Raw genomic sequence first — 26,112 nt, 5'->3', positions numbered from 1 at the left:
GAAGAAATCATAGCATGGATTCCCAGGCTAATTACAGAGAAGATCTTCAATCTATATTTCATCAATTCTCAAAATATAAACATCACCATAACACAACAAAACACAGCACTCCAATAAAACGACATCATGAGAGAATGAAAATATTCTTGACTTAGCCAAATGACATAGTCAACCTTATTTTTCAAGAGTATGAAGAGAGACCACTTTACTTTTGACTCATGTTTTGAATACTAAAGTACTACAAACAAATCTTTCAATATGATTTCACATCAAATAAAAATCAAGAAAACAAAATCAGACTATTATTTTCATTTTTGAGAGTATGAGATAAACAGCCTCTTTTAGAAAAGAAAATGTGTATGATATTTTTTGACCATTGCGTTTTTCCTGTTTGCAACCCTTTTATTTGTTTATTCGAAGATTTAGCTTGGTATCTAGGTACCTTAGCACTGTTTTTGGATTTAACACAGGTTAAATCGCGGTTTAACTTTTATTTGATAAGCGCCACATACATTATTCGAATGGCTGGGTGGCTGCCCTCCGCCAACTGAGTCTACTCTGCTAATAGCCACGTGACGTCATGTTCATAATGGCCTTCGCATCTCCCTGTTCAAGTAGACGCTGTAACTGAAAGCTGACAGGATGAAATATTTTTACCTCCCGCCCTCCCTGCAGTTATGGTTGTAGGCGATCCTCACTTATTTATACTAATATTGTATTTATCGGGACAAATTTTCCCCAAAACTTACTATTCGAGGATTAGCCATAAATTTATGCCAAACTTATATCTACCGACTCACACTTACTTCTCAGCCGTCCGACTACTGATGGGTTTCTACCCCTAATCTAGGCCATAGGAAGTTAAATTACTATAATATAAGTGATAGTTACTAGAAATGGCCCGGCAGAAGAGAGGAGACTGGGGAGACTTTAGCCTCCCCATTTTTGTGAAAATGAGATTTTTTTCTCAAATTCCTACTGAATTTTACCTCATTTGAGCCTTCAGCCTCCCCACTTTTACGTTTGTTCCGCCGGGTATCAAAAATGGCCAAGAAACAATTTCTTAAATAGTGAAGTCTCCATAACTGGAACCTCTACAACTTGAATATCTACTTAATCGAACAAGTTTTATAGTCCTCTTCAGTTAGCAATGCCTTATAAACTTTGCTCTGTATATTGAAATTTCACCCACTCGAACAAATTTGCATTCCCGGTGCGTGCTCGAGTTATAGAGACTCCACTCTATTCTATATCAAATATCATGATGAATTTAAGTCATTTTAGAGCACAAATTAAAAGAAAACATCCAGAATACTATTCTAAACGCAAATCATGCAAGAGAAAAACAACATATGAAAATTTTCCGAAAGTATTTCATTCACAACCATAAAGAAGCAAACCCAAAGCCATATTTTTTTCTGTTTTCATCTTGAAAGTTATCTAACGTTTTAGAGAGAATAGATTCGCGAAAAAATATTGGGAAGACCGAAATCAATTTTAGGTTTAATGAGAAAACATGTAAAAAGCTTAGCATATCTATAGTAACAAGGCTTGATTAATCGTTTCAATAACAAATAAACTATTATGGATAATGTCTGAATTCTTTCTGTTTGAAAACCTTGAGGAATCTTATTTGAAAATAAGTGAATTTATTCATGGTGTGTAATTTTGATGATAATTTAGCACTTTGCTTTCTTCTAGTATGATATTATAGGCATTTGAATAAAAAGGACCTTGACTCTTCCTTTAAATTAGATTTTGATGTTTGAAATAATGAACAGTTAAAAAGCCAAAAATAAACAAAAAAAATATTCCATCAAACCAACTTGATATTTTTTGAGTTGGGCTGGTCCGATTAACGTGATTTCAAAATACTTTTTACGTGACCAGCCTGCTCCCTGTTTGAGCCATTGAGCCAAAAATGGTTAATTCTTACTGGCATATCTGGTTAAAACGATGCCTTAATTAATAGCGAAAAACCAAGGACAGTAGAATTGCTTGTTTACCGTCGTCCTCAGTTGATTAGGGTCTAGACAAATCAAAACCCAACTTTCCCGGCACAAAAAAACACACGTACATAAATTGCCTATTTTGTGACGACGAACGGGTTTCAACAGCCTTTGATTTTTACAATTTAAGGCAGACATTCCCAGCGGAAAGTATCGACTTTACCTTCAGAACAAATATCCGCTTGATTTTTCATTCTAGAAGCAAAGCCGATTTTTTCAACGGGGTAAGTCTGTCTTGCTTTCAGCTTAGCATGTACAAAAGTGCCGTTGTGTGAATGAAGACGCTGGAAAACTTGTTCGTTGCCGTCGCCGTTCGCCGTCGTATCTAACGATACTGAAGCTAAACTTATAGCGTTGAATCAGCAATGAGTACCAACTGCTGGGTAACATCGCCTTGTTCACATCGAAAGTCAAAATGAAATACCGATTTTCGCTTAAAGTCAATGAAAACAAATATGTAGATTTACTTAATACCAAATAAAATTAGATTTGAATGATGGAAGCTATGTTTAAGTTTAGAAATACACCTAAATTGTATGCGATATTATCTATAAAACATTGTAACCAATCTAACTGAACTCTTTTTTATATGGAATTATATTTTAATAACACAAGATAAAATCATATAAAATCCAAACCCACTTTTCATATTTTCATCATATAATAACACTCCTATAAGAACGCTATTAAGTGGTATAATTTCAATCTTATTCAATGAGTGACCCAAATGTAAATCAGCCAGTAAGGAAACTTTTTCAATGATCCATAATCTTGATCTTATTGTCTTTAAAACCTCTACCTTTCTTCAATAATATTTTTTGTATTCCTCATTTTTACTTTTAATAAATCCTTAGCGATGACAGCGTGGATAATTCGATGCCGTTGGCAAGTTTCTCCCATAACTCTCTTAAAAACGATTTGAATTTTAAACAGTACCTCAATCCTATTGGAAGTCATGTACCTTATTTGAAATTTTCAGCCAATCAGATTAATCCCTGTATTAAACCTCAAACATAACTGAAGACAAATTAAATTAAAGACGGGTTCCAAAAACGTTATGAAAACATTCACTTAAGACCTGGTTTAAACCATCCAACATTGCAATAAACATAAAATGGACGTTCTTATGTAAATATAGTTTTAAGGTCAGCTCACTTGTTAGTCTTATATAATCCGCTGTGTATTACCTCGGTTAAAGTTTGATCAAGTATAATGCCCCCAAAATAAATCTTAATGTAAACTTTCTTTTCTACATGCATTTTCGTTATAGTTTTATATCATACCATGCTTGTCAACTAAGCCTATAAACTACGGATCTATTTACTTTGGAGTTGATCAACTGGCTCCAATAACTTTCTATTTCATTCATATTAGGTTAGGTTAGCCTGCACCTGAATACAACTACAAAAATTAATTCTGTTTCCTTTAGACTGACCTGTTAGGTGTTTTCCCTGTAGACTGCGGCTACCACATTGTTTTCTTGAACGTCCATAAAATGGAAGTGATAAAACATTTAAGGCCCTCCCAAACGGTATTAATCCTTATGCGCGCTATTTTTTTTGAAATTCAAAACTTTAAAGTGCCATAAAAGCTTGTAGCTTTTGACTTAGAAGATGGTTTTGGTACCACTGGAAAGCTATTTGTATACTCTTTCTAAAAGCATTCGGTTTATGAGCCTTTAAATCAAGTAATCAGGAGCTATTGCCTCAAGTCTGAGACTCAGTATTTCGGCTTGTTTTGGAAGCATATACGTGTCCCTCGTGGTATAAGGGTTAAGGAAGCTCTACATATTGTTTTATAGCTTCTCCAAAAACTCTCTCAAGCTTACCATGTCCTGGATTTATGAATTACAATGCAATTCATCCATTGTTAAGGTCAGTCTACACCCATAAAACTGCTTGAGTTGGTTTGTTCGTATTCTGATTGGTCAATGAAATAGGTTACGTCATTTTGGAATGTATATAAACTCAGGTAATCTTTCTTTGTCATGCTGTGTCTGGTGCTGGCTTATTGGTAATGTCTGTCATATTCAAAAACTGCTAAAATATTTACTCTGGCGTCATGGTTTACATAACTAAGTAACTACAGTCATCAATGTATCTTACGATACCATGTCTTTGGATGGTCTAGTTTGTATAATAGAAAGTAATTGTGAACCAGACATTATGAATCGAACAGTTCAATTACCGAACTTTGACGAACTTAATCGAACGACAAAAGTTCGATTAAATAATTTAATCGAACTTTTCAAAAGTCCCTAAAATTGTGAGTATTTGATTAAGTTCAACAACCGAACTTACTCGAACATTAATCGGACAACAAACAAAGTTCGATTAAGTTCGACAAAGTTCGAAAATACCATTCGATTGGTTCGATTAATTACGTCTAGTGTAAACTGGGATTCTTTAGAACACATAAATCTTCCAAAAATCTTCCATTTCTAATTTTCCTAATATTTGATCTCCAATTCTTTTAATTGGTTAATCTCTTAAAATTAGGCGAATGAGAAGAACTATGAATTATTATGCCTTTAAATGATAGGGACTTTTAGAATATTTTAATTATTTCTTTTAATTAACTGAGACTGAGTGATTAAACCAATCACCAAGCTAATTACATAGTCATCAAGTCTGAAAATTTTGTCTTTATTGATTGAGAAAAACTATGCCTACCTATATGCATGAAAGGGTGTAAATGAGCAGCCATCCTCGCCATATTGAATATATAAATTATCACACAAAATGTAATTAATTAAAATGGAATGACAAAATATTTTAAATTTAATAAAAAAAATTTAAGACTATTCACTTTAATTTTACAATCGTACCACTCAATTTTAACCTGTTTTTTTTTTCTTTTTCAAACAAAACTTCTTCACTTTAAACTTTTTTCATCCCTTTTTTTCCCTGTTAATTTCATAAAAGTTATGTAAAAGAAAATTGTCGTTTAATATCACTAAACTGTGTAAATTTTATTAAGAGTAATTGTTTTCTTATTTAATGTCATCAGCATGCTTGCTTTGTCCTCAATTTTTTAGCTTAATAAAGAATATTTTGAACGCTACTTTAATTTTTTCTAGGGAAAAAGGGATTTGACCTACACTTTTTTTTATAAGAACATCCAAAAATTTTGAAGCCTTAGGATATTCTTAACTTTTTGAGTTTTAAGCCTACAATGTTCTTAACATGTTCTATTTTTCAACATTTTGTGAGCATTTTTGTCCATTTTCTTAAGAAAAAAGCCAAGTCTGCAAAGCCTTATAATATTCTTAACTTGTTCTTAACATTTTTGCCAGCGAAACCTTTTGTTCTTGTATAGTTTGTTCTCATTAAAGAAACGTGTATTTTAAAAAAGTTGATGGGGAGCTGCACATTAAACATCCTCCTCCATCGGGCTATTTTCATTTTTTTCATCAAGAAATTTGAGGCTTTTATTCAGTTCGAATTGGGTACATTCCCTCTACAATCTTGAAATCGAGAAATTTTTGTTTAGCTTACGTGATTGTCTTGGTTTGAGCAAACTTATTTATTTTGATTACTTTTATTTAATATGTCATTTTGTTTGTCACTTTTAAGGGCTGAAGCGACGGTTGGCTGGTCAAGGCAGAAAAAGGCTTGTCACTGGAAAGGTAAAATTTTTGAAAATTTCCGATATTTTCCCAGAATTTGAGACGTCTTTCGATTGGATTCTAATCCTTGCTCCTTCCGTCATCCCGTTCAGTTCATAGATACAGGGGTTTTACTTTGTTTTTGGTAGGCTGACGAATGAAAAATTAACTCAGGCGATTTCTAACTTCTAGGCCGCCGAATTCTTAGCAAGCGCAGTGTATTTATTGATTAGCGTAAATATATATTGAGGCGGTGAACAGAACTTTTCGAAAGGCGAATTGTAATTTTTTTCGTGAAATTCACTGTTCGCCGGGCCTAGATAAAACCCTTGTTTAGATAGCCAAGCCGGTTGGCAGTGGACCATGTGAAAACAATCGAAAGACTCTTAGATTACTTTTACCTACTACTGCTATTTATGTAAAATATAGGAACTTTTCACAAATTCTACCTTCCAATGTCATGTCTTTTTCTGCATTTTGAAAATCGGAAAATTTTTGTGGTCTTTTTTAGCGTGATGCTTTTAAACATGGTTATCTATAATAAAACCTTTAAAATATTTCTTCATTAAAACATCTAGTGGTTTATAATCGCATCAAAATTTCTTATCAAACTAATTTCCTTTTTCTGAAATTATTTATTTTTGTCAATGAAATAATGATTGTCATTGCGTGGGTATAACCCCCATGTTTCACTTTCTATTACCTGCCTACTTGTAAGAAAGAGGTCAAATTCTATCAAAAAAATCTAAGGACACAGTCAAAGTATTGCAGAGCTAGGAAATGTATATTAACATGGCTCTTAGTTTTTGATTAGTCGGTGAAAGCTTAAGAAACTCCGCGTGGAAAATCCTCGCTTAGACCAGTGGTTAAGCAGCAAGTTAAACGGAATGGCGAAAAAAACATAAAACGGCGAGTTATAGTTTTTTTCTCATTTCTTTGGTGGAGAAAAAAAGACCACTTAGTAACGGTTTTATTAGACTGAAGTCGTTTATAATGCGTGTAATACAGTAGTATAGGTGTTATATGATAATTCGATTATTGTTACGGGATTTAGTTTGTATAAACTAAAATTGTTCCCTCCATTACTTTTTGTTTTACTTCTACTATGTCTGAATTGTCGTCTAGCTTGCTAGACTACGGTCTTATGAAATTGACTTTTGTGAATTTTACCCTACTATTTTAAAGGCTGGCCAAAAATAACTTTTCTTTGATATTTCTGTTTAATATGGTCACCGGCAGCAAATCCTCACAAATAAAAATGCGGTCGAAATTCTCTTCACATGAACTTAACCACGATTTTAATAGGTGATAATAGGGTTTTTGACCTACACTTGACAACGTGATAAATATTCTGTGACAAATTTCTTGCACTATGCGTCTTAAATTTGTTGAATAACAATACAAAACATAGGATCATCTAAAACTTGGATTATTACGGATATCCGACACTTGATTAACAATAAAGGGGGATCGCCATAAATTTGGGTGTTGATGATAGAACATAGACCGCACGCGAGTGAAATTTTGACACATTCTTTGACGGGTACTATTTAATGTGGGCAAACACAACATGTTAAAGGGATTTGCTCATAAATTAGATGATTTGTTTGTTACTCGTTTTCTCTGTATATAGGAAGTCAACATGAAACTTTCGTTGGACAGATTACGTAACTCTCGAATAAATTTAACTTTAAGTCTTTAATTCTTAATCGTTTTCTATGGATCGAATTTACGTCATTTACGCCCCTAGCTGACACACAACGTTGTTTCAACGTTCTTCTAGCTTATTTTAACAACGTTAAAACAATGTTCTGTGCTAGCTGAGCTAAGCTGCTTCATATATATTTGTTTGTAAAAAGTATTGCAAATATTTCCATTCCTCATTTCTTAAGAGATTGTTTCGTGTATAATAAATCCTAAAAATTTCTTTGATTTCTCCATGTATTTTCTCGTATACAAAAGGTGTATTATATGGAGGAAGTGAAAATTTGACGAGTGCTAAATCAGACTCGGAGTCAGTTGAGATGTTTTTTCATTCAAAAAAATACTGAGCATGCTAAAACTTTGCATCTGCCGAATCTCCAATACAAAAGTTTTCCTTCTTTCTAAAATTAATGAAATTATCCATTTTCAAGTCTTTGGTGAGACTCTTATAGTACAGTAAGCCAGAATCGGAATGTCCTACGGGGGGTACTAGGTTTGCGAAATGATGGGTATGTCCGAGCCAAAGTTCGAAAATTGACTCTTGCAAGAGAGACTGAAATGTTTTTACCACCTTAGAGAGACTTTCCAACAATTTCAGTAATTTTAGTCAAAATTTCATGAATTTATGACCCTTTGATGAGGGAGTCTATTCTTCTGTAATCTTTGAACCCTCACAGAGACTCAATTGCTTTTTAATGGTTTTTGTACCACTTTGAAGGACTTGACACGAGGGTGTGAAAAAGGAACCCTTATGACTCGAGCATACCCGGCATCCATTTTTCCTAGGTCCCCTCCCGGGTCTTACCTTACGGCTGATCTAGTACTAAATCTTCTATAACTATGACTATCATAATACCGGGTGGCCCAAAAAAAACTTAACATGATTTTAAATTCTAATATTTTGACGTCCTTCCTTTCAAACTTCTTACGATTTCAGACAGATAAACTTTAAAGCATTTTGCTTTATTTCTGAAAATTTCAGACAGATATCTCAACTAGATATGGTTTTATGCACAAAAGACTATGAAAGGTAATTTAAAAAACCCGCAGAAAATTGGGATTTTACAATTCTATCATGTTCGCTTTGCTCTCTACGCTCTATGTCTTTTCCCTTCTTGTTCTTTATCGAAAAGAAGATGTTGCAGTGTTGGAAGCCCTTGCAATGTAAAATTGACGTTAACACTGGTTGATTTTCATTTCAAAAATCATTCCAATTCTGCATCAAGGAGAAAAGACAGTGAAGTAAAAAATGGTTCTGACAGAAAAGCAAAAAGCCGTCATTGAGAACGATTTCATCGAGAAAGGTTGGAATGCTCATAAGATTTGGCAGGAGCATCCATCGTTTGAATGCTCACGGATAGCTATCCACAACCTTATCAAAAAGATTAAAGAGACTGGATCAACTGACCGAAAGAAGGGAAGTGGTCGGCCCGTGACTGCTACCACCGAGGAAAATGGTGATCTGGTGGAAGAGCTAATTTGCTCACAAGAAGAAAACCCCGGTGCTCACAGCTCCGCTAGAAAGATTGCTCCTCAGATTTCGATCAGTAGATCTTCTGTACAACGCCTTGTTGTGAAAAGGAAACTACGGTGTTACAAACGAATGACAACACCTCAATTGACTGATGGTTGCCGTAAAAGAAGAACTGAACGAGCGTCAAAACTGTTTCGGCGATTCACCATGCATTCAATCCCTCGATTGGTTTTCCAAGACGAAAAGGACTTCAGCTTACAGGTAAAGACAAACCGCCAAAACAACAGAGTCTATCACAATGGTCCAAAGACAGACGTGGAGCCAAAACGGCTTTTTAGTGAGCGAAACAAGCAATCGGTAAAGGTGATGGTTTCCGCGATTTTTTTCTTGGAAAGGAGTGAGCCAGCCTTTTTTTGTTGGTGGTAGCAAAATCAAAGTGAATGCCGAATCTTATCTAAAACATCTGAAAGACAAGTTAATCCCTGCTGCCGAGACAATGTACCCACACAACGATTTCACGTTTGTTCAAGATAGCGCACCGTCTCATCGTGCAAACAAGATTCAAAAATTCCTTAAAGAGAAGTTAAAGTCACGCTTTGTGAAAAACACGGACTGGCCGCCTGATTGCAACCCCTTAGACTTTTATTTTTGGGATCGAGTTCAAGAAAGAGTCTTTGAAGGTCGGCATTGCACCCCATTTCAGTCAGTAGAGGAGTTGGAAGCTCGCATCAAAGAAGTTTGGGGTGAATGTGCGACCGACCTGAAAGAAATCAGAAAGGCTTTAAAGCAATTCCTTCCTCGTCTCCAAGCTGTAGAATCGAAGGATGGTGGTTCAATCAAAACCCTTTTCGGATAAAGAAATGACTATCTGAATATTTATGCTCGTGTAAATTAATTGTGTTATCTTTCTTTTCAACTTGTATTAGATTTTCGCGATGAAATGAAAAACATCTTTTCATAAAAAGAAATAAAAACAAAAAACTGACGTCAATTTTTTATTTTTCTGCGGGTTTGGTTTTAGACCTTCCAATACTCCTTAAAGCATAACTCTTTCTTGGCATCTCATATCTTCAAGAAATTTTACACAAAGATCTAAATTAGAATTGTAAAGACATCCTGAAAGTTTCGCACTCTTACGGCTAACATACGTCAAATAAATCGCTTTCGAAATCATGTTAAGTTTTTTTTGGGTATATTTCCTTTACTCCGAGTGTAAATAGTCTGGATAAGGATGTCCAATGGACTCACCATTTCTTGCGTCGTTTTTTTTACCCACAATCCTTTTCTTTTTGACGCCGTTACATCTACAAAAAATACGTGTCGGCCACCATACGGATGTTAATTTTGGCATCTTTAACACCATTTTTAATTATCAAGGCAGTAAGATTTTTCTTCTTTGTGTATAGACGATTTTAAAATTTATCCAATACCATAGATTTTTCTAGTCCCAATTTTTCAAAAATCTTCTTTCTTTTTTTCCGTAATTCTAATCAACTTTCGTATGTTTTTGCACTTCAAAAGATTCCATATATTTTTTTTTTGTTTTTGCTTCGAATTTTTTCCTTATTTTTTTGACTCCTATCGATATGTTTCTAGTTTGATTTGAACATTTTTCCAGCCGTTTTATTAGTTCTTGTTAAGCAAAAATATTTTTCGAAATACCTCCCATGACAGAGTGTAAACAAAAAAAAGAGTTCTATATGATTCGTACACATGTACCACGTAGATTTTTTTCTTTCTGAATAGTTAAATGTCTGTCAAAAGCCTTGCAAATCCTAAATAAATTAATTTGGAGATTGGCCGAGAAAAGAGGGATCAAATTAAAATCGAATTAAAAATTTAAATTTGAATTTGGTGATTTTCTTATTCATTAGACCATCGGGCCATCAATTGATAAGTAGTTTAAATTCTCAATCAGTTTCTAGAAAGTCTTCTAAAGATCTGCTGTTTTAAAATATTAAGAACATATTTGTATCTTCTACAACCCTACAGTCCCGTAATTTAATCATAATTAGACCATTCAAACCTGTTCAAACTGTGAACGGTAGAGAGGAAATATTCCACAAACCCTCCATATTTAATTTCATTCAAAGTCTTTTATGTAATTCGAAATCGTTGGTCTTATATTGCTAATAGTAGACTTGTTTGAACAAAGAAAAATAAATTAAGATAGGGGGGCTGGAATTCCCGAGTTATTTTTTTTCGAGTTATTTTGCATGTGACGTCATAATTTCAGTTTTTATGATGTCATCACAAAAATGATAAGTCGAGTTTTTTTTCGAGCTTTTAACTTTTCGAGTTATTTGATGTTTTTTGCTCGTTTTTTTTCGTGCTTACAACTTTCCGAGTTATTTAATAAATTTTAAGTCGTGTTTTTCCGTGCCTTTAACTTCTCGAGTTGACCATTTTTTGAGGGTCGGTTATCAGAGGTCCGGAATTGTCCAACCGACGCAAGCGGCTACACAATTTATCTAGCTCTACTAAAAGTAGCTACCATTCTATTTTGTATTTTAAAGGGGCTTAATTGTTAGAGGCAGAGTTTTTGGCTTTACTCGACACTCTTAATCTCGTTTTTGGATAATAAAACTTGAACGTATGTAATTTATACTTATAACTTGTACATCAAAGCTTCATCATGAAACAACGTACTCTTAGTCAAACCTGAAAAAACTGGACTTCTTCTCCCTCTAACTCAAACTTCAAACTTGAGCTTTCAATCTAACCACCAATATCAACCATCACCTAATTTAAAAGCAACCCAAAGGAGATATCATTGCATCCCTGCTGCCACAGCAGTGTTAAAAGTTCTTCCGTCTCGAATCAAAATAAAGAGGCTTTTCCGTATCAAGATTGTGCATACGGTGTTGCTTCGAATAAACGCCCGGACATTTATTCGAGGGGGCGTTTATTCGAAGTAATACAGGTGAAGTTTCAAGGAAATGTGCTAATTTATGGCCTGGGGACAAGTTTTATTCCCGTTGGTGGAATGCAACATGCTCCATCTCGTGTCCCCAAGCCTTTACTGTGTAAAAAACATTCTCAATTGCAATAAATGTATAAGTGAATAGTTCATTGTCTTACCATTTTCTTGAAATTCTTTCTCTTTTATTTTCTTTTCTCGGCTCCGTGAAATGACCAAGAAGCTTGGCACTCCTGCCCGAAGCATGATTGCTTACAAAGCTTTATGTTTGAAAACCCAACCAAACCAAACGATTCTTTGATAATATTAAACTTGTAGTCAAATTCAAAATGTCATATGAAAAAGTAATATTTCAAACATCAAGGTTCGAATATTATTATATTTCCTCAATAAAAATTCATTCGTTTCTCCAAAGTCAAGCATAAAGTCTACCATAAAATAACCTATCCTTGGGATGTTTTACATGATATAAACTAGTCAATCTCTGTGGCAGCTCTACAAACCCTACATTATATAAAGTTTTACTGAACTACATCTACATTGCCTCTTTATTATCTACCCTCATTTTATTTCAAAATCATTTTTGAATCGAATCAACAAAAAGCTATTGTTTTATTAGTAGCCATTTCTTTATATTATAAATATATTACATTTATATGCATTGAAAAGATTTTTGAAAGATAACGATTTTTTAATTCTCATCACGTTTACCATCCAACCCCTAAATGCGTTATATCGAAAAAATCTGACAGAGAAATCAAATCAGAAATCAAAAAATTCCAAAAAACACAATAAGTATCTATTGATGATAAGGGTCTTAAGTTAATGAATTTTTTGGGAAGGAGGACCTGGAAAAGTTTCACACTTTATCTATGCCTGCGTCTTTTTTTAATAAGAAACATTTTTTTGGTTGAGCATCAGTAGTTCTTGTCATTATTTTGAGAGCGTTTTTCATAAGAACAAACATAAGGACATAAGGCTTCGATAGCCAAAATATTAAGAACAGGTTGAGAACATTTGAAGGCTTTGCGGACTCTAAAAATTCTTAGGAAAATGGACAAAAATACTCAAAAAATCGTGAAAATAAGAACATGCTAAGAACATTTTAAGACTTGAAACTCAAAAATTTAAGACACAAGACGGCTTCAAAAGATTTGGATGTTCTTATAAAAAAATGTGTATGCTCCCTACATTGTTGCAACTTTTCTTTTTTCTCCTTCAACGGGGAGATTTCCACTAGAATTTCCGTCTCAAATGTAAGTTTTTGGGAAAAGGAAGTTTTGTAAACTTTTTCGAATGTTGGAATTTCTGTTCATCAAATTCACCAAAGGTAGTTGCATTAGTGTCTTTTGGACAGCGTGAGTGAGGAAGACAGTCTTACTCGTTTTTTGTATAAGAACATAAGGCTTCGCTGGCCAAATCTCTTAGGAAAATGATAAAAAATATTCACAAAATGGTCAAAATAAGAACATGTTAAGAACATCCGAAGGCTTTTGGATGTTCTTGGAAAGGAAGTGCGCCTCTCACGCGTGGTCCGAAGGGACGGAAAGCTATTCTTAAAAAAGTGCTATGTAAGCAAATGCTAGTAGATATGTTGATGTCCTTTAAGCCCCTTCATTGAGTAGTAACCTATAGTGGACAGTCAGGCTAGTTAACCGTTGGGTTTGTGCGGCGGTTAAGGGTATGTTTTAAAGATAGCAGAAGTGCACTTTAAGGGTTTTGATAAATAATAATAATTGGTTTTGATAGACTATTTTGATAAATGCACTTTAAGGGTAGAAAATTCAAGAAATCCTGACAAAATTGCAAAATTTTGCCGGAAAATTCTGTTTTTTTTGCAAATGGTTTCGCCACACATAACATCAGTTGTTGAACCAACTGCCCCCCGGGTAGTAACATAGTTGATATCAATTTTGATGACGATAAATCTGAATCATTATTGACAGTGATGATGTAAACGTGCCCTGGTATTAAAAAAGGGTGTAACCGTTAAGACGGCACATATCAAAATTCACTTTCTTAAGAATTTACTATCTGCCCTGTGATCTTGTCTAGACAAAATTATTATATTTTTTTATGAATGAAATCCAATCATCAATTTCAACTTATCTGAAAAGCCTGCTTCATAAAACTTCGTTCATAGTACAACTATTCTATGGTGATCATGTTCTGATCTCTGGCAACTGTTGTAGATTCCTGATGTTCATAAACATGATGCAGTAGACTCTCGCTTTTTCGTACTTCCATTATTCGAATCTTTCTTTAATTCGAACTTATTCTCAATTCCCGTCAAGGGAAAATCCTCGTAAAAATCCTCTGTGGTCTGTCTAAATTCGAACAAATTCAACTATCACACTGGAGCTCGAATTTAGCGTAAGTAAGTAAGTAAGTATAGGGGTATGCGGGATGGCAGTTAGCCATCCTCAAGGATGGCTTCCTCTGGGAAGCCTGGCGCCCTTGCCCTGCAAAGCCATTATAGATCTTTCGATCGTTTAAAAGTTTTGCTAGACAGACAGTTCCATCATTTCCACTTCTGTTGTGAGAGTCTCTTTTTCTTTTTTTACTTCATTGTAGTTTTACTGGATTATTTAGGAAACTTATTTTGAATTGAAAATTTTCTAGAGACGACTTTAATCACTTCAGTGTTGAAAATTGTCAAATGCAAAACTACGTGAATATGTTTTTCTCTCTTAAACTTGCATACAACCGAATTTTAACTGTATATAAACCGCGAATTTTAGTATATATAACCTGTATCATATTTTAAGAATTTTATTTTTACTTTTCATTCCATCTCTTCGGAGAACTAGGTGTAGTTGGAGCATCTTATAGCCCGGTTACGGCAATCCAAATAGGAAAAGGAAAATTCTGATATAAAACCACCCCTGTACAGGTTGGCGTCTTGCAGGGTTCTCTTATGCCTCATGGGGTGATTGACCTCTTTAGACACTTGTTACTGTCATTCTCTCTAGGGTGTATCCAGTGGCGTGGAGCATTCGAAACAAAAAGCTATCGAAAGAAATAATCATGACTTCTCTAAACAGCACCAGGGTTCAAGCCCCTGGCTTTTCCGGTTCTACAACCTAACCTTGTTTCTTCAGAGACTGATGAACCTCCTTCTCCAAACTCATCTGAGCGAGAAGGCGGTGATAGGATAGAGTCTGGAACCAAAAATAATAACCGCAAACTTCTTAGATGTAAACACTCTTACGATTTTTAGCACTTTTAACGCGCGTACTCTTACTTTAACTAGTCGCAAACAGGAACTACTCTCCTGTTTTTCCAAATGCAATATTGATATACTTAGTCTCCAAGAACATAGAACATTACATCCTGAGGTTAACTTTCAACATACTAATATTGGTAAAAATAAACTTATAACATCCTCTGCTTGGAGAAACTCTCAGGGTTCGACCATAGGGGGCATAGGTTTACTACTCTCTCCTAAGGCAGCGAACAACCTAATTTCACTTTCAAAAGTATCAAGCCGTATTATTGTCGCCGAACTTAATAGCAATCCGAAAACAACATTCATTTCTTGCTATAGCCCCACCAACGTTTCTGATGAATCTGAAGTTGATGAATTCTTCTACTCTTTCTTCTAGGGCTGTCCTTAACACCCCTGCCCACAACTTCTTGGTGATATCTGGTGATTTTAATGCTCAGCTTGGCCTAGACAACGTTAAGTTCTCTTTCCACCCATTAACTAATCGGAACGGTAACAAACTCTTTGACTTCATGCAACAGTTTCAATTACTAGCAACAAATACAATGTTTATGAAAAAGGCTTCCAAACTCTGGTCATTCCAACACCCTTCAGGAAGCCCTCTCTCAGTTAGATTATGTGATTGTAAGAAACAAATGGAGGAACAGTGTTCGCAATGCTCAGTCCTATTCTTCTTTTTCTTCTGTTGGTTCTGACCACAGAATTGTTTCCTGTCGCATTTCTCTTAGCCTTAGATCATCTAAAAAGTCTAAACCTGACCCAATGAAATCCATCGATTGGCAACAGGTTTATTGTAACCACGACCTCCGAACTACTTACACTATTGAAGTGAAAAATAGATTTGATACATTGGCTCAAGCAGACGACGACATTGAGAAAAGTTACCAAAATCTGATTAAAGCTAATAAAGAAGTTAGTCTTGCTCTTCTACCAAAAGAAACAAAAAGTCAAAAGAAATATCTCTTTGAAAACAACCTTGTTTCTGATGCACGGAATGCACTTGTAGAGGCCAAACTAAAACATCAGCGGCCCTCCAAGAAGAAGAAGAACATCAAAAATCCTCTCTGATGCTCAAAAAGCTCTGGATGATGCCTACCTTAACGCCGAATCGATGTTTATTCAGGGTAAGATAAACTCAATTTCCATCTTCATGTTAGCCATCAGCACTCGGCCGCTTGGAAAAACGATCAATGATCTAACAGGTCGAAATCGAAAAGACCACCCTTCTATTCAGCTCAAAGGTGGCTCACCAGATAAAAGAAGAGAAAACTGGCTCAACCACTTTAAAACTTTACTTGGAAACCAACCTATTTTAAATACTAATGCTCTCCCTTTAACTCAAATTTTTGATGAGCTTGACATATCAACTTCTCCTTTTACAATTGATGAACTTTCAAATTGCGTTAAACTTTTTTCAAATAATAAATCTTCAGGCCTTGATGATATTCCAACTCTGCTTTGGAAAGATCCCGTCTTTATGGAAATGCTTCTCGATTTTTGTAATCACACATTTGAGTTTCTAACTCCCCCTTCTGCTTGGTTAACTGGCGGTATCATTCCTGTTCCAAAAAAGGGTGATTTGACCTTAGCATCCAACTACAGAGGCATCACTCTTATGCCTATCGCCGCCAAAATCTTCAACAAACTTCTTTTACAACGTATCGTTCCAGTTCTTGATCCTCTTCTAAGAAAAAACCAAAATGGTTTTCGGAAGGGAAGAAGTACTCTTACACAGATTTTAGCCATCAGGCGTATTTTGGAAGAAATGCGAAAACTTAACAAAGATGCTTTTATTTGCTTTGTTGACTTTTAAAAAGCCTTTGATTCCATATCTCGTGTAAAAATGTTTGAAATTCTTAAATTGTACGGCATTCCAGAGAAACTCATTTCAGCCATCAGGGCACTCTACGTGTCCCACCAAAGCAAAGGTCATTACAGCTGACGGAGACACTGATATTTTTGACATTCATGCTGGAGTTCTACAAGGTGACACCTTAGCTCCCTTTCTTTTTATCATTGTTTTTAGATTATGTTTTAAGAATTTCTGTTGACTTATCTAATGACAAGGGAATCAAAATTAAAGTTCCCCCTGCGCAAGCGTAACCGCGGCCTTTTTCTGACCGATCTTGACTTTGCTGACGATCTTGCCTTAGTTTCTGAGAGAGTATTCAAAATCTTGAAAGTCTTCTTCACTCACTTGAAACTTCGGCCAGTCAAGTCGGTCTTTATTGCAATGCTGGAAAAACTGAATTTATCAGCTCCTCTGGGATTGTTCTCCCTTTAACTTCCAAGAATGGTGTCAATATCAAACTTGTGAAGGATTTTAAATATCTTGGCTCTCATATTAACAGCTCTGAAAAACGATTTTAAAATTAGGAAAGGTCTAGCTTGGAAAGCTTGTAATAAGTTAAACAAGATATGGCACTCTAATTTGTCTAACGCTCTTAAACTTCAAACTTTTAGAAGTCTTGTCGAGCCCATTCTTCTATATGGCTCGGAGACTTGGACCATGACAAAAAAACCATGCTGAAGAGCCTTGATGGCTGCTATACAAATCTTTTGAAAAGAGTCCAGAATCTTGATTGGCGCAACCACCCAACCCTTCAAGAGATATATCATGGACTCCCAAGAATTTCCTCTGTCCTGACTAGCAGGATGCTCTCTTTCTCAGGTCACTGTTTCCGTGCGAAAAACGAAATGGTGTCTGAGATCTTACTTTGGTGTCCTGCGGGCACTAGGCGCTCGAGAAAGCGCACTTTTCTTGATACTTTGAAACGAGAAACAGGGCTAGAGATTGAGGAACTGGGCACTGCAATGGCTGATCGAGAGCTGTGGAGGGAGGGTTATTGTTTGTTTCCGACCTAGGTCCATTCGGACCTAGGTCGAAGGATGATGATGATGAGCGTAAGTTATTTGTATCAGCATCAAGAAAGATGATAAAGATAGATATCGAATCAAAATCGAATTAACGTGGATGGATAAAAAATAGAAACTTGAAAAAGCTTACCTTACTGTGTAAACTTAGTCAGACAAGCTAAAATTGCCTTCTACTCGCATCAACAAGTTTCAACGTATTAAGCCATAGTTTATAAGTAACATACAGAAATGTTTTTTTTATCTCTGATATGGTTTTTATATATAATAATAATGTATAACCTATTCTGAAGATACCTTTCCTAGTTTTTTTCTGTCCATATAGCTTTCGAGAACAATTTATATAAGAACGCAAGGCTTCGATGGCCAAAATTTTAATAACAAATTAAGAGCATTTTAAGCCTTTGTGGACTCTAAAACACCCGATTTCTTAGGAAAATGAACAAAATTACTCACATAATGGTGAGAATAGGAACATGTTAAGAACATTTTTAGGCTTAAAACTAAAAAAGTTTGGATGTTCTTATAAAAAACGTGTAATTAATGAACGTGTGATTTTTCGGCAAAATAAAGATGCAGAATTAAGATAGGAGATTATTTTTAAGAAATATAATTTTGATGACATCAAATTTATTAACCACAAAGTTATTCTAAGGCAGGCATATTGATTTTCTACTTAATGCTTGACTCCATAAAAAGGGAGAGTTACCTTATCCTTAGTCTGGTTTCATTGGATGAATAGAAAGTGGGCGATAGTGGGCGTGGTGGCGGGGAGTTGGGCACTGCCCTTTCTCCATGGGTAGTCATTTTTATACAAGGGCACCAAACGGCTCTTGAGTACCTAGAAAGACATAGTTACTTGCCATGCAGAAAGAATTACATAATAATGAATGAAAATATCTACTCTCCAAGATCAGAACCTGAAATTCACTTGGAAACCATCAAGATTGTAAGAATTCGATTGGCTCGATTAATGTTGCCTTAAAAACTTGTCTACGGGTTCTTTTTTTTTTGTCATGTGGTTTTTAAATTCAATATTAGAGAAAATCTGCAGTTTTTTAATATGAGTGACGTTAGAACCTTTCGAATTTCATTAATGTTGTCCTCACAGGCTATGCTCTGAAATAAATTGTCAAAACGTCAAGTTGTCTGTTTTTTCATATCTTTGTAGAATTCAATATAAGAAAAAAATCTTCGACGTTAGAACCTTATCTGGTTATCTTGTCGAAACGTCAAAGTGCCTGCTTTTTCCTATGTGTGGAGAATTCAATATAATAAAAATATCTACAATTTAAAAAATCTGCAATGACGAATTGATGAATGAATTAATCAAAACTGAATGACGTTAGAAGAAGCCTTATCTTAAATCGCCACCCTATCAAAATTTTATGTCTGCTCACGTTTACAAGCATAGGAAATCACCAAATGATAATTAATAATCAGATCTTTTTGTCATGGAGTTTCCTTACAATATATAAATTTTATAGATAATTTGAATCGATGTTATTCGAAACATGTATTATCACAGGTTCTTATAATGAGCCCCCGCGCGGTTTTTGTGATGACGTAATAGGGACTTTTTTGCAGCGTGATTACGTGATTTGGAAATTTTTTCTTCGTTATTGCGTGATGAGAGGCCAAAACTTGATCGTAATTTGAAACATTTTTGAGCCGTGATACGTGATTTGGACTTTTTCAAAGGGATGTGTGACTGTCCTTTTTTTTTTTGCTGATTTGCGTGATCGTGATTGAACACAAAAAATTGCGTGATATCGTGATCAGAGTTACCGCTTGCGGGGGAGGGGGGAGTTCCTCTATAATATTGTAATTTCTAAACAGCTAGAGTAAGAGATCTACAGCTGACACTCTTAATGCCTATAATTCGACGTTCTACTATTCGATATGTTCGGTTTTTCGATAATATTGAAAGTCACTGACAACATGCAACTCTCATAAAAGACGGTCTACTATACGAGATTCGCTCCCTCATTCTGTATCTATAAAAAGAACCATTTTTTCATGTTATGAGTATTTGTTTCAAACAGACCGACTTTTGAGTGCTTTCATTACATAATCCAGATAACACGTTTGTAAAGCCACTCCAACCAACAAAAATAAATACATTTTTCCTCCTACAATGTACATGTACCCTTCTCAAGCAGGAGTTTGTTGTGGTTATTGTACAGTTTTAGTTATAACTATATGGATAAAGCTCTTTTGCAAATTTTAATTTCAACCGAGAGCCCGTTAAAGACTATTAATTACCTTATCAAATACTTTACTTGACTGTTAATTTACTACCTAAATATTAACTTTCAATATTTTCTGATGTATGAAGTGTAGTGATTGTGTTTTTGGACCAGCTAATAGATTAGTACAGTGGCTTAAACTGTATTTCGTAAAATTCTTCACTAGAGATTCTAACAAACACTTGGAAAAAATATTTCATTATCTAAAGTTTGACACTTTTCGTTGTCGGGCACCTTTTTTGTTCAGCGATAGTGTCCGGCAGTAGCGTAGCCAAGAGGGGCGCAAAATTTGTGTAGGAGAGCAGAATTTTATGACATTTATTATTTATTCATAATAGATAATAATTACAGTGACGTAAAAATCTGCTCTTCTACACAAATTTTGCACCCCTCTTAGTATTCCTCTACGCTACTGTCCGGTATTTTAAGAAGACCGATTCATCACATGTGACAACTATTTACGATTGTACACAAAAAAAATTGGGTCTTTTACCGTAGTTCCTAAGTTTTAAACGACGAAACTTATGAGAAACGCTAATTTTTGGATATTCCCGCCAAAAAGGATGATATATCATGAAAAGCAGTAGCGTAGACAGGAGGCGTACAAAATTTGTGCAGGAGAGCAGATTTTTATGACACAGTAATTATCTTTTTATAATATGAATAGATAATTACTGTGTCATAAAAGTCTGCTCTCCGACACAAATTTTGCGCCCCTCCTGTCTACACTACTGAAAACTTAATTTAAAATTGGATTTACCTCTTTTTTTGCGTAAGTATTGGGCAGTAAACCAATCTCTCATTCTTAATACACATTACCACCAAATACCACCAGCATTGAAATAAAGATTTTTGTAATAATTCTCTCTCTGATGCTAAAAATTTTCAAATATCTAAAACATTCCTTCCAAATCAATCAATACTTGAACTTTAAAACTCTTTACAACAAGTTAAAAGGAAGAATGTATTCGGCTTGAAAGCTACTTGGCAATTGAAAAACTTCAATGCAAGGTTGTATCATAAAGTGCGCCTCCTTAACGAAAGTATCTCATATTGAAGAGGCTTTAATAAGTGATATTTCCTTAAAAGAGGAGCGACTGTTTTTATAGTGCTCACTGTAAAGACATTTCGAAAACTCGTCAGAGACTAGTTTCATGTACTAAACGCATCAGAATGCTGTTATTATGAATAAGAAGTTCCATTAAATTCATGTTTTTTAAAATTCTAAAAGTCTTAATGTCAAAGTTTTTCGATCGATTTGTTTATTTTACATTTTTAGTTCAATCCTTCTTAAAAAATAGTTTTTGAAATTTTTCTGACTGATGGGAAGTTTTCCTTAATGTCTCTCGTGGGGTCTAGCCACAAATTTCTTTTTTTTTATTGATCTTTATCAATTTTCTGTCCAACACAGAATTTATGATTGACCAGGACTAACCAACCATTTTTTATAATGAAATTGAAATTTAATTTGAATCTGAGAAAGAAAAGTTGAGGTCACTCTTATTTTTTTGGAAATTCTTTTAGTGCGTGACAAACAGTGGGTGATGTGCTAATGTCATTTTCAATTTGATATTAAGGTTAATTTAATTTTTCAATTACACGCTTGCGCATTAGTTTTTTTCATATCTTATCGGCCAAAACTTAGGTACTTTAATTATTAGTCGGCCCTAATTTTAGTCACCAAGCCAAGATTTAGTCACTTAGGGCTGACTAAGTTTTGGCCGATAAGGTAACTCGAATCTATCGTGGGCACACTTTCTTGTTGTTCTATCAGCCTCATCATTATTCTTATCCGTTTCTATTACATAGAATTGTTCATAGTTAACTAGCCCGGGGTCCACTACAGTCCGCCAGATTTTCGTTGTTTTTGCCAGGTAAAAAAGGAATGGAGCAATGTTTTTATTTGAAAATAAGGGATTCAAAATCTGTTATTGATGTTTGTTTCTCATTCTTAATTATATTTTTTAACTTCAAGTTGAAAAGATTTTAAACATTTTCTCTCAAAATGGCGATCTCGCCAAACGCTCCTAGTCTACTTCACTGGACTCGGCGTCATCAAAGATTATCGAAAATCAAAGTTAAGCTAGAAGTTGACTCTAGTCTTATAGTTAACACAAATCTTCAGTAAAGGAGAGTGGTATCACCGGCTTAACTTCAAAAAAACCTCAAAAGAGTAGTAATACGCTGGGTGTGAGGTTGAAATTCTCAGTGATTTCGTGATTTTCATCTTCTTTCTTCACTTTCTTTTCTCATCAGGTCAAAAGGTGATTGTGGGTTCTCGCATTTTTTCACGAAGAAAAAACATGTCCTGGCAATTTATCCGTTGAATGAGCAGTGAAGTAAGTAATTGTTCTTAGTATTATTATATGGTCCGGGTATTCAAAAGTAATACCTTTGATTCCTTAAGGAATTCTTTCCAGAAAAGCTTGAATTTACCGATTTTTGCCAATCCTGTTTCCTTCTTTTCAAAATGTTTCTTGGCAAATTTTAAGCCATAGAAGTCGACTTTTTTTAAAGTTGTAGTTCATTTTAGTGGACCCTCGCTAAATCGAACTTCTGATCTTTCAAACTAATACCCAGTTTCCTTTAAAACATAACACTACATCTACTCTCTATGTTACAAATATCTCTTTAATTCGAACAGATCTGACCTCTTCTTCGAGCTCGAATTAGCTAACAGGAACCAAGCAAATTTACAATTTGAAATTCAAAAAAATACTCTGGCACATCTCAGCATTTATGGATTGACCTTGCCTCAAAATCTTTAAGAGTGAATTTTTAAATTAATGGTAAAAAAACATCCGTAGAAAATTCTACTTATTTGAAAAATCGGGGAGCTTTAAAGGCTTGGGAAAACTATAAAGTTTTTTTCGCGTTGGTGCAATGCAACATGCTTTATCCCACCTACACAAGAAAAATAGTGCGTGTCCCATGGTTTCTTTTTTTTGGAAATACCCAAAAGACACACTGATTTTGTCCCTGGGACAAAAGTGAGATTTCACTTTTATTGGTAGAAAGAAAAATGGGGTGGAGACACGAGAAAGCGTTTTAGGTTGGTGGGATGGAGCATGGTTGTATTGCACCAACGCGAAAAAAACTTCTCGTGTGCCAAGCCTTGAGACATGGAATGTTTTTTATGAGTCAAGGTAACCATTTTTGTTTGATTATATTTCACTGGAGAATTTCTCTGAAAGTATTTGAAGATTTGCCAGTCATTCCGGATTTCATTAATCATTAAGAATTTCATTCATAGAGAATAGACACGTTAATGAGATGTAATGACTTTGTTAATGTAGTTTTGTGGTTAATGGCTGCGTTTAGACCAACTGGCATTTGTAATTTGGCATTTGCTCATGAGGGATTCAATTTTAATAGCTTCTCTATTGTATTTTCTGTCATGGCATTTAAGGAATCGTCTTTTTAGAGTCATTACTGAAAAGGTGATTCCCTCAAGTTCAACTTTGACAGATCAAACAATGAAAAGCATGGAATTTCTCAAAAACTGCAGTCATTAAAACTGAAACTTTTTGCCGTAGAGCTCAGCTATGGCAAATCTGGCAAATTTTACAATCTATAGAAAGAACTGAATAAAAAACGTGCAAATACTTTCAAAAATCAAAAATGTCATTTTTTCTCTTTGTTTTGGTTCCTTTGTTTGATTTGAAATGCCAGAAAAGAAGATTCCTTTGCTCAAAATGGCATTTCAAATGCCAACGAAATGCCAACACGCTGGCATCATTAGGCATTTGACAAACCGAACAATTGCGCGGAACAATAGAATTCAAAAGAATACTGCACGCAATTACAAATGCCAGGCTGGTCTAAACGCAGCCAATGAGGTGGTCTTCTTTTAATTACCTTGTTCTGATACATGCTTTTTCTTTTATAAGAACAATTTTAAAAGAACAATGAGGCTCAATATCGCCAAAAATAAGAACAATTTAAGAATATTGCTGAGCCTGAAATTACTCAATTTCAAGGAATATAGGGGTCGAAGTAGTACACATTGGGTAAAAAGCTACCTCACAAAATAAGAACAAGTTAAGAACAATTTGAGGCTCAAAGTGCCAAAAAAGTGAAAGTAACCGAGCCTCAGCAAAATATATCTGGTTCTTATAGAAAGGAAATAGTCTATACGAATGGTGTTCTTTTCCATTTCGTCATAGATATTCTTAACGTTTGGGGAAAACCATCCTAAAATATTCTTACAGTATTCTTAGGCTAGGATCCGATCAACCTTAATTTGGCATTTAATACCTGAAGAGAAAATGGTATTTTTTTGTGACAGTTTTGAGCCTTACTGGGGGACAGTTGGCAATTTACAGTTACAAATGCTCTAAAAATGGTATGTGACACATTTTTGATTTTTTTGGCCAATTTCATCCGGGGACAAAACTTTTGCTTAATTTTCAAGTGGGGCTGGGTCCCCAGCGGATCTTTGACAGATGGCTGTATGTATAGATAGACTTTAATACTAGAATTAACAAAATCACTACCACTGAACCTCCTCCTGAAAAGCCAAAATCTGAAACTGTATCTATGGAGTATACTCAATATTGGAAATCACTGGTAAACTGAAACATTTTACAAGCTTTAATCCTTTTCATTTTAGAGATTAATAGATAGATATTCTTTTTTGTTCACAATCCTCCATGCTGACAAAGCACGAGAGAAACAATAGAATTTCTCAGCATTTGTGATCGCGCAGCACCGGTAGAAAATATTGTTCTTTCCTATACTTAAAAATGATGTGTAAGTATGTGTCTGATATGAAATGGGAACACTTATGTAAAAATAAAACCTTTAAAGGTATTGCTAGGATCTAGGATCTGTTCTTGTAAACCCGAAATATTTCTAACATACCTTTTTGTTTTGCTTGTGCATTACGTTTGGCGATAAATCGTAAAAATCCTTTGGTTGCAGGCATCTTTTGTTTTCGTTAACAATAACAATTTTTTTGATAGTCTTCCTCACAGTCAAACTCTCTTTTATATTGTTTTACACAAATAAAGGCTTGCAAACCTGATGGAAAATTATTACTGAAAAAAATGGTTTTGGTTTTTGGATCAATTTACTTTTAGGTTAGGTATTTTAATAACTCTTTAATAGACTTAAATTGAATTCGGCCATCTAATTAGGCAGCTTATTAAAATGTCCAAACTTTATTTTCCTCGGGCTGTAGCATCTTGCTACCCGCAGGCATGATGACTAATTATTAGGAGACATTGGTTTTTTGGTAGTTTTGTTGATATTTTGCGTTCCAATGGAAATTTCACAGAGGTCATTGAATCGATATTGTACTGTTTTGGGAAATATGTGTTTTAAAAGCCACAATTTTTGTGATCCTAAACGAGAAACAACCGCGATTTACGACACTGAGTCAGTTCCTTGTCAACCACGACCAACCAATACCTAGGTTATGTTCATTTTATGACACGTTCGTTCGTTCGTTCGTTCGTTCGTTCGTTCGTTCGTTCGTTTAAATAATCTGCAGCGGGTTTTCTTTTTCTTCATTTTCAATCTTTATATTCAAATTTTTTTTGAATTTCTTTCTTTTTGATAATATTCCACTCTTCAATATCTTTTCAACAAGCAAAAAACTATTTGAATCGAATTCTATCAAAAGTTTTAACCTTTTTTTGTCTCTGCTGCAGATTATATTGAATCAGACTTTAATGACCCAGTTCTAATTATTCTTAAAATTGTACATTTTTTGTCAATCAGTCAATAAATTCTAACACGCAAATTATAAGTATTGGAATTGTATGTTTCGTATTAATTATTAGATAATTATTAATTGGTCTGCCAGTAGGGGTCTAGACCCAGATTTTAAGGATATCATGTTTTAAGACGATGGTTTACAGTTTATTATACGGGGTAAATAGGACAGCTTGAGATAATGAGAAAAATAAAATAAAAATTAATTACCTTGGTTATTAGTATGTGGTAAGAATCCATTTTCACGAAAAACTTTTCCCGCTTTGAAAATCATACTACGAGCAAATTAGATTCCATGTTTCACACACGTCAAAAATTCTCTTTTTTTTTT

General features: G+C 34.7%; 1 protein-coding gene across 11 annotated transcripts in view; it reads right to left on the bottom strand.

Annotated features, from left to right (window-relative positions):
- LOC136815371 (sodium channel protein 1 brain-like) overlaps window positions 1–26,112 on the bottom strand; it is an 80,726-nt gene that overhangs the window by 38,860 nt on the left and 15,754 nt on the right. For 2 of the 11 annotated variants that reach the window (XM_067071882.1, XM_067071836.1), the window contains exon 1: window positions 25,992–26,070. The exons of 5 other annotated variants lie outside the window; for them this stretch is intronic. In XM_067071882.1, coding sequence (XP_066927983.1) covers window positions 25,992–26,055 — 64 coding nt within the window. In that variant the 5' untranslated portion in view covers window positions 26,056–26,070. Of the gene's footprint in view, window positions 1–4,681; window positions 4,740–10,042; window positions 10,173–11,875; window positions 12,243–17,947; window positions 17,967–25,991; window positions 26,071–26,112 lie in introns of those variants that run through there. 4 more of the 11 variants (XM_067071873.1, XM_067071823.1, XM_067071818.1 and 1 more) reach the window with 4 other exon arrangements.

The sequence above is a fragment of the Clytia hemisphaerica genome, unplaced genomic scaffold (genome assembly GCF_902728285.1).
Source record: "Clytia hemisphaerica strain Z4C2 unplaced genomic scaffold, Clytia hemisphaerica genome assembly, whole genome shotgun sequence".
NCBI classification, from domain to species: domain Eukaryota; kingdom Metazoa; phylum Cnidaria; class Hydrozoa; order Leptothecata; family Clytiidae; genus Clytia; species Clytia hemisphaerica.
This window is presented reverse-complemented; position numbering and strand designations above follow the sequence as displayed.